This window comes from Elgaria multicarinata, chromosome 1 (genome assembly GCF_023053635.1).
Source record: "Elgaria multicarinata webbii isolate HBS135686 ecotype San Diego chromosome 1, rElgMul1.1.pri, whole genome shotgun sequence".
Classification (NCBI taxonomy): domain Eukaryota; kingdom Metazoa; phylum Chordata; class Lepidosauria; order Squamata; family Anguidae; genus Elgaria; species Elgaria multicarinata.
In genome coordinates this window covers 114,085,967-114,100,766 of record NC_086171.1, presented here as the reverse complement: position 1 = coordinate 114,100,766, position 14,800 = coordinate 114,085,967, and the positions used below count along the sequence as shown (strand labels likewise).

General features: G+C 42.3%; 1 protein-coding gene across 3 annotated transcripts in view; it reads left to right on the top strand.

The window, feature by feature from the left end:
• Window positions 1-14,800, top strand: part of KCNT2 (potassium sodium-activated channel subfamily T member 2) — a 276,721-nt gene that overhangs the window by 196,483 nt on the left and 65,438 nt on the right. For 2 of the 3 annotated variants that reach the window (XM_063117311.1, XM_063117301.1), the window contains exons 14-15: window positions 10,432-10,540; window positions 13,841-13,990. In XM_063117311.1, coding sequence (XP_062973381.1) covers window positions 10,432-10,540; window positions 13,841-13,990 — 259 coding nt within the window. The remainder of the gene's footprint in view (window positions 1-10,431; window positions 10,541-13,840; window positions 13,991-14,800) is intronic. The other variant, XM_063117320.1, reaches the window with a different exon arrangement.

Below are 14,800 nucleotides of genomic sequence, written 5' to 3'. Positions count from 1 at the left end.
GGACCTTAGATGTTGAACATAGTGTATGGATAAGTTCATATCGGGAGAGCTGTTCTGTTAGACATTGTGGTCCCAAGCCATGTAAGGCTTTATAGGTTAAAACCAGCACCTTGAATCAGGTTTAGAAATGTACAGGCAGCCAATGCAAGCAGGCCAGAGTCGGTCTTGTATGCTCAAACCTCCTGGTCCTGGTTATTAATTTGGCTGCCACATTTTGCACAAACTGCAGCTTCTGAACCATCTTCAAAGGCAGCCTCAGGTAGATTGCATGACAGTAATCTAACTTGGAGGTTACCAGAGCATAGACAACTAAAGCCAGGTTATCCCTGTTCAGATAGGGGTATAGCTGGGCCACCATCTGAAGTTGATAGAAGGCAGTCCATGCCACTGAGGCCACCTGAGCTTCAAGTGACATGGTTCAAGGAGAACTCCCAAGCTACGAACTTACGCCTTCAGGGGAAGTGTAAACCCATCCAGAATAGGTTGAACACCCTCCATCTGGTCAGAAGAACCACCCATTAACAGCCTCTCAGTCTTGTTTGGATTGAGTTTCAGTTTATTAGCCTTCATCCAGTTGATCGTTGCAGCCAGGCACCAGTTCAGCACATCCACAGCCTCACTTGATGAAGATGAGAAGGAGAAGTAGAGCTACGTGTCATCAGCATACTGATGACAATGCACTCCAAAACTCCAGATGACCACACTCAATGGTTTCATGTAGATGTTGAACAGCATGGGGGGCAAAACTGACCCCTACGATACCCCATACTGTAGAATCCACGGGGCTGAGCAATGTTCCCCAAGCACCACCTTCTGGAGCCGACCAGCCAAGTAAGAGCAGAACCACTGCAATGCAGTACCTCCCACTCCCAGCTCAGACAGTCGTCCCAGAAGGATACCATGGTTGATAGTATCAAAGGCCGCTGAGACATCAAGGGGAATCAATAGAGTCACACTGCCAACTAAATACTGCCAAGGTAGTTTACAGTTACATTGATCTTCTCACTGAGGAACTGCTGAGGAACTTCCAAGAAACCCAAGGTTTTCCCAGATACAGTTTGAAAATCACTACTCTTTCCATATTCCCCTTAACCTCAGGTTTTTTAAAACTAAAAATCCCCATGCGCTTTAGGCTTTCCTTGTAAGGTGAGTCAGTCCATTGTCATTTTAATTGCCCCTTTCTCCAGCTGTCTGATATTCTTTGCATACTGCAGCATAAATGGTATGTTGTTTCTTCAAGGTAGGAATAAGTGAAATGCTATTAATATAAATAACTAGTTATGTTTGTACCACCGATAACTGGACTACTCAGCACTTCTTCAGTAATGTTTGTTTCTAAGGAAAATATTTTGTTAAGATTGAAACTGCTCTATGTGCCTCAGACTATAGTTTTGCAAGCCACTTTGCCAAGCAAATGAAAGGAGAAACTTGGCTTTTTTCCAAAACCTTGTGTTTCCTGCTGTATAATAACCCATACTTGCAGCCTGACGAACACCCACTGAGATTAATTAAGAAACTTCTAAACTGGAATTTAAATGATTATCGTGATTCTTGAACATATTGTTGTTTCTCAGCTACCTCAAAACTTCAAGGAAGTTATACCGATCTTATATACCTACTATATTAGGTGTCCTTCTAAAGATTTCAAAAGTGTCCGTGACCACAGTGAGCCATGCAGACTGTCCATGAATCCATGCAGAGTGCCTTTCTTTCCACCAAAACATAACTAAGGTTAGGGCATACAGTCTGCATCACCATATAATAACTCAAACCGATACACATTGACAGGTGGAATCCAATGCCTTTGCTTTTCCAGGGTTCTGCATTGCACTGGAGCTTTCTTGGGTGCAACAAGAATGAGGCTGGGGAGCAGAGCTAGTGTGCTTGCGAGTGGAGAAGGAAGCCATAGAAATAAAACACAGACAACAGAGCTTTGGTATAAACTGTATTTAAACCAGGAAATTCACCCCTCTATGGATTTGTGTGGGAATCTAGCTTGTTTGTCTCCAGGCAACTAGCCCGCCAATCATGGCGAGCCACTCAGTTGAACACAGGTGTTGGGCGACCCGGTCCCTTTTCCCAACTACACTTGAGTGTTTGGTGAGACTGACCTGCATCATCCCCACCCAGGGCTGCAAAGCTCCAGTAGATGAGACCAGAAGGTCCCCAAATGCAAACCATATCCTGACACGAAAGCTGCAGAGCCCCTGAGGAGCAGGACCTCTGGATTGCCAATCACCATAAAGGTGCCAGAGTGCCCACCATCCTTATTCTCAATTCCCAAAATTCCCGTACTCACCTGCCACTCACCAATTGACCTATTCTCCATTTTATGATTAAATCCAGTATGGAGTAGGTGAAAACCTGAACATTAGTAAATGACAGGGGAAAATCCTACTCAGCCACCCACCCCCTTTCAAAGAAGGTGACTGGCTATTCCCATACTAGTTGATAGGGAGGGTGGGGCCGGGAGCCACATGAGGCAAGCCTTTTATAGCTTTGGCTCCACCTCCACACAATGCTGAACACTGCTCCTATTTGCGGCTCCTTTCCCCCCTTGTAAAACCCGCCCACCCCAAGCCATTCCGGATGGGCGGGGATCGGGCTACTCTCCGTCGCCCTCCTTGTATGTTGTGGGGAATAACACTAACTTTTAGAATACATGCAAAGTGCTGGAGACCAATAGTGTGGCAGACAAACATGGCTACCCATCTAGAAGTTGTTGCCACATAGTAAGCTCAACCAACGACACACAATTGGCAAGTAGGATTGAGGTTACTCGGACTGCGGGTGGGCATGATTAAGGCAGTTTAAAGTTGCAGACTCTTTTTGAGAGTTGGTAGGCTTTCTTTATCACTAGTCACTGTATTCAAAGTTAGCCTGCTACGGCCCCCATGATAGAGGAATGTGGCAAACTCAAAAGTCTGACAATTTGAGGTTGCTTTCTTAAGTGTGTCAATGTACTTCTGAGTAAACATGTATAGGATCATTTTATAACTTACACGCCTGTGTTACTACTTCCAATTAGATCAGATTATAACAGCACTGCCTGTCATTACCCACTAAAGGCCCACAGTCACTTCCAATTCATTTCTCCTCCCACCACTTTCTGTCCTGACTCATTTCTCTTCATTTCCTACAATTTATCTCTTCCATCCCATTCATTTGTCTCAGGCCTAGTCAAATTAATTTCATTTCTCCCTGAATTTTCTGTTTCTGTTCATCTCGCCTTCTCTTTTCCTTTCTTCATATATCCAGCCATAATTATTTCTCTTGCTCCCTTCCACATTTTTTTTTAAAAAAATTGTTTGACATTATCAAAACATTTTAAATTTAATATACCTATTCTATTTCTAAAATAGGAATGCCTATTCTAAAATTAAGTTTAAATTGATACCAGTTTCAATGCTGTCTTGGGTGAAGTTTTGTTTATGTATTTATTTTTTAAAACCATGTAGAATTTTTTTAAAAAGGTTGCTTTTCTAGCCTATCAGACACCAGTCATCAATCACTGAAGCATTTCGATCAATGAATCATTTAAAGCCTCTCAGATGACTACTAAATGAGACAGGAAAGGTTTGCTGCACACATTCCCAAAACTATTATTATTATTATAGCACCATCAATGTACATGGTGCTGCAAAGACACCAATTAATGACAATAGATTGAAGCAGACATGGAAGTAGCCATCTTGCCATGAGCACCACACTGAAGGTCTTCCAACTGTAAACTGCTTGTTCAACTCACAGCCTGCTAGGAGTGAAGTAAGAGACAACAGAACACAGACACACAGGATCTGTTGAAGGTGTTGCCTGACATAGGGCGGATCCGCACATCGGCCCCAGAGCGCATTTATGCGACTCTAGGGCACCCCAGAAATGATAGTCTTACTTGCCTGTAAAAAGAAACTAGGAAGAGACGGAGACGCCGCCGACGCCGCCCCGGCCGGCTCGGAGAGCTCTTTTTGAAGAAGGCGGGGGTAGAGAGCTTCTTCCACTGTCCACCCAACCTTCTTCCGCTGAGCTCTCCGTCCCGGTCGAGGAGCCGGCAGGGAAGAGCTGGGCGGCGTCGGCGTCTCCGTCTCTTCCTAGTTTCTTTTTACAGGCAAGTACAGACTATCGTTTCTGGGGTGCCCTAGAGTCACATAAATGCGCTCTGGGGCCGACGTGCGCATCCGCCCATAGTCATAGGCAGTATGCAATAATCTTTAGCCTCTCTCCAAGGTACCTAATATATGATCAGGCATACTTTTAATGGTTGAGTCATGTAAAGATGCTTCAAATCTTCCTGGTGTTTTTTTTTTTAAATTATCCTGAGAATTAAGGGTGTTTGTAGACCACTTGATCAGCTGCCTATGGCCATACAGATGCTGCTGCAGAAGCCATACTCCTTAGGCAACATTGGAACACAGGACGCTGCCTTATACTGAGTCAGAACTTTGGTCCATCTAGCCCAGTATTGTCGACACTGACTGGCAGCAGGTCTCCATGGTTTCAGGCAGGATTCCTTCCTTGCCCTACCTGGAGAAGCTGGAGATCAAACTGGGACCTTCTGCATGAAAAGCTAGCAATGGCCTGTCACTTGGGCCCTTTCTACACCTAAGGGTTATCCCAAGGAAATGGAGGGATCATCCCTGCCTGCTCCCGGGATCCCCTCTGTGTCATTTGGATGCACAGGAATGACCTCCGGGTATAGGGCTGGTGTAGACATGCCCATTGTGTTCGTACTTTTGTGTCTTTGGCAGCTGCTGGCAGAGGTGGGAGACACAATACATCAATGCTGGCAATTCATGCTGGTAGTACAGCTTCATGCTGCAAGCGGAGGAAGAAAAACTCACCACCGAGATGCCATTTTGTCCAGCACCTGCAAGGCCAATCTCAAGGTGATGCTGAGCATCTCGGAACATTCTGTCTCGTAGTCCAGAAGAGTGCAAAGAATCCTATATTTGTACCATTGAACATGCAACAATTGTGATCTAAACACATTGCATTGAACTGGAAGAATAACTTTCTTTTGTGCAACAAAAGCCTTTGGCAGAATGTACATTGTTTGTTGTACTCAAAAGGAAGCTACAAGGTAAAACACCTGCCACAATCCAGCACTCATCTGTGCATGTTGAAGTCAGTTAGAAATCAATAAATGCTAATATACATGCACCGGATTGTAGTTGTAAGACATTTTAATAAGTGATGCCAACATGGTACTCAAATTTCCCATTCTTGGAGTCACTTGTGAAAATGATCAAAGTTAATAAATTCTAGCTATTTTTCACACAAGCTTTCACATTTTACCAGAATTCCCATTGAGGACCATGACAGCAGTATTTAAGTATCATTCGGCACATCCATAATATACTTCTCAATATTTTTATCACAATTTTTGCTTAAATTCATGTTAACATTGTTAGTAATCTATATATCAGTGTGGAGAATACTTGATCATTTTTGCCTTAGAAAAGTCATGACATGGGAGCAGCTTTCCCATAGTGAGGCCAGCCATCTTAATTCTCCTGGCTGGTGAATACCTGTATGTGTGAATGTGCCACCACAGGTAAAACTGATATATCATCCAATGCAAACTCAAGATGATAATTTTCTCTGGAACCAGCCCATGTACTCTTTTACATTCCCAAGTGGTGAAAGAACAAGTAATGGACTTGCAACTGTGAACTTGCTTGCTCTTGAGGAACAAACATTCTAACTTAGGTCTTAGCTAGACCTAAGGATTATCCCAGGCAAATGGAGGGGTCATCCCTGCCTGCTCCCGGGATCCCCTGTGTGTCATTTGGATGCACAGGGACGATCCCGGGACGATCCCGGGATATAGGCCTGGTCTAGCCATGGGCTAAGATTCAAATGTCATAGAAGAAAGGTAGATGAAAGAACATGTGCACACCTTTATAGTATTTGGAACCCTCTTCATCTAAGCTTAGTCATTTCCCCCCAAGCATTTTTGCAACCCTTGCACAACGCTATTTTCTGTTTACAACATCTTTAAGACATGATTTGGGTTGGCGTTGGTAATTTTTCATATATATCTTTGAGGGTCACCAAGCTGATAACTTACATTTGTTATTGCGCCTGTGGAAAATAATTTTTACTTTTACACATAAGGCAAAACATAGAAAATAAAACTGATTGATTTCTTTATTCTTAGGAAAATGATTTAGCAGTGTGTGAAATACTCAAAGCAAAATAACAGGTTGGTTGTCGCAGCCTTCAGAAATGTCAATTTCATTTTTAAGATTAAGAGTTTGACTAATTTATTATTTCCAGCTGAAGGAAATAATTTTCCAGAGTTGTTTGTTTTCTCCCCATTTTTTATTATCCCTTTGCCACAGCCCCTGAAAATCCTTCTGCAGGATCAGTCCATATGACTGCAGTTAAATTTCTCAGTTTGATTTAACAACTTTATTGCAAAGATGCAATATTTATGATTTTCAGAAACACCATCCCCTGCTAATTGAAATAGTAAAAACCCATTTGAAGTGGCCACCGCTATCATCAAATGGGTATAAGATCATATGGAGTTTCTACCTACAATAATCTACTATGCATATGCTGTGGTTCAGACATAGTCTTAACTTTCTTGTATCTGCTTGATGAAGACATTTGTGAAAACTAAAGACTTGGTATAAAATCTTATCATTTCCCAATGGATCAGTTCACATAGTTGCTTTCCCTCCATGCAAGCAATCCCATCCCAGTGATTGCGCACACCTGGAGCAAGGGAACTGTGACCCAGTGGGCAGTGATTATACTGCATATACACATAGTACTTTTGCTGATTGCTGATGGCAGTTCACATGCATTTCAACTTCTTTGTAAGGGAGCCAGTTCTACTGTCCTTCTGTTATAATTGGGAAGCAGAGCTTGACATCTGACTCAGCACTGAGGTCAGCGTTTTAGATTATGAGGGGGAAACTATGGGGGTCCTACTGATGAAAAGTACCTCCTCTTATCCCTGTTATAATCAAATCTGGAGCCTCCCCTGAGGCATTTCAGTTTGATGAATGAGAGTTTTTTTTTTTAATGTGATTCCACATATGTAGTTTGGTCCTCAGAATCCTCAAGTGCAGAAATACAATTTACAGCTCTCCCATCTTACCAGATACCCAAGGCCCCTCACTACCATGTCAGCTAGGCTTCCCAAATCTGATACCTTGCAGGTGTTCTAGACCACAACTGCCAGAATTCCTGACTATTGTTCATGCTGGCTTGGTGTGATGAGAAATTAAATCCAGATTGTCTTGAAGGCACTAAGTTGGAGAAGGCTGATAAGCCCTTAGCAGGAAGAGACCACAGAGTGATGCTAGATAGGGATGAGCAACTTGCAATATTAGAGTTTGTTGAGGTTCCCGGAATTCTTCTTGAAGCTCATTTCACCTTGTTTGCATTGCCAAATGTGAGCACCTTTTTTTTTTTAATTAACTGGGGAGAAATGTGCATTTTTAAAAGTGCTCTATTTCCCCCAGTTTTAAAAAATCCACATTTTTCACAGCCAAAAATGTGCATTTCCCTTCATATGCTAAAGCATGAAAATGTGGATTGGGGGGGGGGGGGTTGAGCAAATATGCATTTTTGGGGTGTGTGTGTGCATATTTTCTAATGTGAATGCAAGTTCGAGAAATTGCAAAAATTCCCCAGAATTGCATTCCTGTTTGCAGTGGATGTGTGTGAACAGGATATGCTTGCATGATTTGTAAACAGGAACAAAACTCTTGTACATCCCTAATGCAGGAGTGCAAAGCTCCCAGGCAGGGCTCTGTCTGTCCCTTTAAGATTTAATGCCTTGCTGGCTATTGGTCAAAGCACAGGGCTATTCAACAGGTCTGTTCTGCCATTTCAATGCTTACTTGAGCTCAGATCTCAGGCAAGGTTTGCTTTGCTCAAGGCTTACTCTACCATCTTGATTTTGCTCACTGGAACCAGTATCTGTTTGCTGACACCTGCGGAGTGGTGCCCTGTATCTCCAGCTGAGTCCCCATTTAGCCTTTGCTTGGAACCCTCTGGGAATAGGACAGGAAGTGATTGAAAGGTCATCCAGTCCACCCTTTTCCTTGTCCATAAAGCAGGATCCACATGGTACCTGAGGGCCCCAGTACACATGTGAAGCATATCGAAGATGGAATTCCCCTTAACATCATGGCTAGGAAAACTGTGCACTTGTATCCATTGCACGAGTCTAGCAGGATGGGCAATCGGGCTCATCTTCCAATATAAGCAAAATCATACAAATTTCTCTTAGATCTTTCTCCTGGATTGTGGTTTTTCCCCCCTATACTAAGTGTCTAAATGCTTAATTTGCTGAATTGATCCATCAGCTAAGTGCAGAGATGAAATGTAGTAGAATTTATCCATTACAGAATTGCATCGGTCTTTGTGAAAGGCACTAAATGAATGCTTTCCTCTCTCTCTCTCTCTCTCTCTCTCTCTTTCTGGGTCATGTCTTTTCCTCCTATTACATTTTGCCTATATCAATCCTTTTCTTCAAAAATGTCATGATATTACCATAAACAAGCTCTCTAGGCAGTTTACATAGCATACAATAACAGAGTAAAACATAATATAGAAACCTTAAATTTAACCCTAACCCTAAATTTAAAACAGAGTAAAACAAAAGTAAACCAAAGTGAAAACCAGTCCAGGGCAAAAGGCACCAGCTGTGCACACATCGAAAAAACATTAGAAGGTGGACACATTGCATATCCAGGGCAGAAATTTGTAATTGTACAAAGTGAGATTCATATATTGTCCCTACATATTCCATAAATCTGTAATATAAATTACTAATGTTTCTAGTATTAATAAGTTTAAGTAATATCTGTATGGTCAATGGGAGAAGTAAAAAAAACATAACTCTGAGAGCTGGTTCACACATTGCTACTAGCATGTCCTGCTCCAGCTGGGTCAGGCTCATGACTATACAAGTACAGGGACAAATTCAAATAGGGAAGTCCATTAAGCAGGCAAATGGTCAAACACAAATGTTTCAGTCCATAAGAACATCAGAAGAGCCCTGCTGGATCAGACCAATGGTCCATCTAGTCCAGAATTCTGTTCACACAGTGGCCAACCAGCTGTCGACCAGGGAATCAGAAGCAGGACATGATCCAACAGCACCCTCCCACCCATATTCCCCAACAACTAATGTATTATGTCATGTTTTTATACAATACATAAGGTGCAATAGAGGTTTCAAATAAGAACATGTATGTGTATTGCAGGGGTAGGCAATGTGATGTCTGCAGGCACAAATGTGCCCCTGGGTGACCACTAAGTGCCCTACCCTTCCCACTTCTTAAAACAAGTTGATACATTTTCTTACTGGCAGTAGTGAGACTCCACCTCCGCCTTGTACTCAGTCTTTTTTGGGCAGGCTACTTGGTAGTGTGACTACCAAGCCATTTTGTGGTGGTGTCCAGAACAGTTTTTCAAATTGTTAAATCTGCTCATGGCCCCAAACACTTTGCCTATGTATTGCATCTATGCATTTCACATATAATATTCCTGCTTTTTTACCTGGTTTCTGAATAATACCACTAGAACTGTCCAAGAACTGTTGCAAAACCTTTTCCAAATAGAAACATCTTTATCTGCTCCTGCTTATGTACAGGTTTGAAATAAAATACTTTGTGTTATATGAATGAGAAAAAGAAATCTAATTCAGAAGCCCAACTGTGACTGGATTAGGTGTTTCTCTCTCTCTCTCAAATTGAGTTGTGGATTAAGTTAGTAGAGATCAATACTACTGGTAATGTGAAAATGAGATAATCCTACTGAGAAAAATCAGACTTCTAAAAAGCAATTTAGGGATAACATTGGGAGATTGTTCTGAAGGTAGATTATGAAGAATATAATAATAACCGGAGCTATTACTAGGTATGCCAACAGTTTTAAAACTCCTTTTTATAATGTTATACAGAGAAAAGTTTATACACATAGTATCATGCTAGCTGTAGAATGAGGTAATTTTGAGGAAAGCAATGGCTGCATTTTAGAGGCAATATAATCTCTGTCCATAAACCAATTAAGATAGCATATTTGCATTTATTCAATTGACTTCTATGAGTCAGATCATCACTGTATTGAAGTAAGTTAGCCTGAAAAGTATCATACCACTGGAATTAAAAGGAATCCTATTCCTTCATTGAAAGCAAGGGTCAGTTTCCATTGATGTAAGTATATACTTTAGGTGGTTTAACTACCTAGCTCATAAATGAGACAGAAATTAATACTGTTGCATGATGATGACGATGACGATGATGATGATGATTATATACTGCCCCACAGCTAAAGCTTTCTGGCCTGTTTACAAACCAAATTCACTACAGGCATGCAAATGCACTAAACCCCATGTAATGCTAGTAGACACTTGCTCCCAAGCAAGCCACTCATGCTTCAAATAGCATTCTTCTGTTTTTATTTCAGACCATGTTGTATGTGAAGAAGAATTCAAATATGCAATGTTAGCTTTGAACTGCATTTGTCCAGCAACATCCACACTCATCACTTTGTTAGTTCATACCTCAAGAGGGCAGTAAGTATAAACTTTTAATTAATGGAATCTGCATGGGGGGAAGTGACTATCTATTATAGGGTGACCATATGGAAAAGAGGCCAGGGCTCCTGTATTTTTAACAGTTGTATAGAAAAGGGAATTTCAGCAAGTGTCACTTGTATGCATGCAGCACCTGGTGGAATTCCCTCTTCATCACAACAGTTAAAGCTGCAGGAGCCCTGCCTGCTTTTGAATCTGGTCAAGAGGGACGGGCTCCTGCAGCTTTAACAGTTGAGATGAAGAGGGAATTTTACCAGGTGGTGCATACATACAAACTACACTTGCTGAAATTCCCTTTTCTATACAACTGTTAGAAGATACAGGAGCCCTGGCCTCCTTTCCATATGGTCACCCTACTTAATTATGATTCCTTTCTTTGTTCCTGACTAATGAAAACACCATGTACAGAAGAGCAACCACCTTCCTCCATATTTTGGACTGTGTCGTTGCGCTGTCATACTGGCAGAGCAACCTGGGTTTTCAAGTGGGTTACCATTTCAAGGAGAGGGGCTGATTTATTGACCTTATCTCTCATGTATCTTTCCTTGGGATAAGGTGCTTATTATGCTACATGTTTATGACATGGCTGCTTTAGGTGTATGTTCCTCCTGTACGCTGAGTACTGGAGATGTGGTCTTCAGCCTCTTTCCTCAGAGATGAGAAGAATAGGGTTGCAAAACTCAGCCTTCTCTGTGATGGCACCCATTTTATGGAATGTTCTGCCTACAGGGTCGACCAGAAAGCATCCTTCACTACTTCGTTTAAATCTATTATATTAAAATGGTATCATTTCTCTAATTTGTTGTGAAAATTTAAATATATTGAAAACATCGCTGTAAAGAAATTCTTATGCTCAGATGGTTGTGTAAGAGGCTGGAAGCAGGCTGTGGAATCACACATCTCTCAATCACAGGTAAAGGCAGAAGTGGAGATTTTCTCCAGAGGGGCACGTGCTTCTGAGGAGGAATGGCAACTTGCTCCCTGTCTCTTAACAATGTCTTGAGAACGCCAGCATTGTATCTTTCACCATCCTCTAATATCACATATATTTGATACAAAAATGTAATACGTTAAGCAAAGTAAACAGCAGTTCAAAAAGCAACCCAGAAACAAGTGAAAAACGCTCATTTTGAGAATGGGACAGGTCAGCGGAGTTTCCTGCTGCAAGCACTTCTGACCTGCCACATTCCAGAAACTAGTGTTTCCACTCATTTTTTATTGCTTTTTAAAACTGCTATCTCCCCATTGTGCTAGCAGTGGGTCCCACCGGCACATGGGAAGACTCGGATACTGCCCCGTATATCTTTATACAAGGGGGGCATCTTCATGGCACTGCTTTGACCCTACTGTGCCGCTAAACTAGGGTGACCATATGAAAAGTAGGACCGGGCTCCTGTATCTTTAACAGTTGCATAGAAAAGGGAATTTCAGCAGGTGTCATTTGTATATAGAGAGAACCTGGTAAAATTCCGTCTTCATCACAATAGTTAAAGCTGTAGGTGCTATACTAGAGTGACCATTTTAAAAGAGGGCAGGGCACCTGCAGCTTTAACTGTTGTGATGGAGGGGATTTCACCAGGTTCTCCATATATACAAATGACACCTGCAGAAATCCCCTTTTCAATACAACTGTTAAAGATACAGGAGCCCTGTCCTCCTTTTCATATGGTCACCCTACGCTAAACCCTGTGGTTTCGCTGCTGTAGGGTGGCAGTGTGAAATGTATATTGTTGGAGAGAGAGAGAGAGAGAGAGAGAGAGAGAGAGAGAGAAGTTTTCCAGTGGTCATCCAGGTACCGGAGCCCCCCTGACATCTTTGGCGTTCAGCAACCAATCAGCTGTCACCATCCACCCTGGACAGCCCTGGCACCATGCTGGAGTGAGGCCACATGGTGGAAGGGCCATGGTGACCTCTGAAGAAAAAAGTCAGGATAAGACCCTGAAATTTCCACTGCATATTTTCATCTATTTGCCCTGCAGTGGCTGCAAATTGGAGCTGCAGGGTGGATAGCAACAGCTGATTGGTCACAGGAAGCCAAAGATGGAGGGCTCCAGTACCCGGATGACCACTGGAAAAACTCTCTCTCTGTGTCTCCAACAACCAACAGAGTGCTAATTCACAGCCACCGGGGGGCAAAAATGACGTTTAGACAGCCCCAAGATCTATTATCATCCCCCCTCCTTATGTCTGTAAAAATAGGCGTGCATTTTCTTTTCTTTTTTCTTCTCTTCTTTTCTGATAGGGTTCCAGTGCCCTTAAGAGCTGCATGACAGGAAAAAAATATTAACAGCTGCAGCTTTTCCCATCACAAAGATGCAGTGATGGGGGAAATTGTGCCTGATAGATTTCTAGTAGTCGTGCAGCTTTCAAAGGTAAGGGAGCCTGGCAGAAGTAAGGTGGCAACCCTATGTGAAAGAATCCCTTTGACTGTATTTCTGCTTAAGAATTGTATTAAGCTGTGAAGTGCTGAGGTAAATGCTGCATCCAATTAAAAAAACAAAAAACAACACTAAAATGTTATGAGGAAGTAGCTATATGAGCATGAATAAAATGCTGACATTTACCCAGAGGGCTGTTTAGCCTTTTGTATGGCAATTGAGTATCCCCCAAGGTGGCCGAAACACACAACGCACAGAGGCAGGCAAATGTCAAGCTATTAATGGTGCCCATTTTGTTGGCACCTGCTAAGAGAAACAAAATGGAAAACAGCACTGCCTGCCAGATGAGAACGACGGAGGGGAAAAAATGTACCTTCATTAGCATTAATATGCTCAGCCAAGTGTATACAGAATCCTGAGCCGATGAAAATCCAGCAATTTCCCTTAATAAATGGATATTAATTAAAATGAGATAGAAAAAATGTTTTTTTCCATTTTTAAGATTATTTGGTATTAGTTTCTCATCACAGTTCCCCCCTCCCTGCCTGTTTTATATATGGTGTAACAAAATGACCCCCCCACCCGGCCACCTTTGATTTTCTCAGTAAAATAAATCCCTCTTATCGCAAAATGTTATCAAGTGAAAAGCTAAGGGAGCAGATGGAAAGGAAATAAAATTGTTTCTCATAGCGGGGAAACAATTCCAACTCAATAATTCCATTCATGTTTGTCTGTTTTGGACAGGAGTAGACCATGGGGGAGTTCTTCGCACTCTAGGAGGTTGTAATCAATGCTATGTGATGATGAACAAGAATGGAGAAGAGGGCCCATTTATATCATACATCCACCATCCCTTTGCGTGGCAAAACACTGGTTCACCTTTTTTCTATTTGTGTTTCAGAGAAGGCCAACAATCACCAGAACAGTGGCAGAAAATGTATGGCAGATGCTCCGGTAATGAAGTGTATCACATTATCCTGGAGGAGAGTATTTTTTTTGCTGAATATGAAGGAAAGAGTTTCACATATGCATCTTTCCATGCACACAAAAAGTATGTTTCCTTTCTAACAGTGGAGTTTAATATGACTTCCTTTCAGAAACTCTTGATTTGGCCCACTGGGAATGCATTAGGGCTAGTGTAAGAAGCCTACAATATGCTTGAGGGGTTGCTGAATTCCATCTGGGTATAGGCCACAGAGCCAGTACTCTGGAATCTTAAAATGTCACCCATCTAGATCAGATGCTTGAACCCGCTGCATTCATAATGAGAAAAAGGGTCAAGCTTTTCTGGAAACTTCAAGCTGTGATCTGGAATCCCTGCCCCTATTCCCAGATATGTTGAGACTGTCTTTATTAATCAGGGCCAAGCGAGACAACACTTTTCATTGGGAAAATGGCACCATAGCCCTGATCTGAATTACATCGTCCCCACCCCTCAACATGGTTACTGTTGACCAGAGATCCTGTGGTTTGGCCTGCAGCAGAAAACACTCATAGAATCATAGAATAGAAGAATTGGAAGGGGCCTATAGTCCAACCCCCTGCTCAATGCAGGAATCCACCCTAAAGCATCCCTGACAGATGGTTGTCCAGCTGCCTCTTGAATGCCTCTAGTGTGGGACAGCCCACAACGTCCCTAGGTAACTGGTTCCATTGTCATACTGCTCTAACAGTCAGGAAGTTTTTCCTGATGTCCAGCCAGAATCTGGCTTCCTGTAACTTGACCCCGTTATTCTGTGCCCTGCACTCTGGGATGATCGAGAAGAGATCCTGGCCCTCCTCTATGTGACAACCTTTTAAGTATTTGAAGAGTGCTATCATGTCTCCCCTCAATCTTCTCTTCTTCAGGCTAAACATGCCT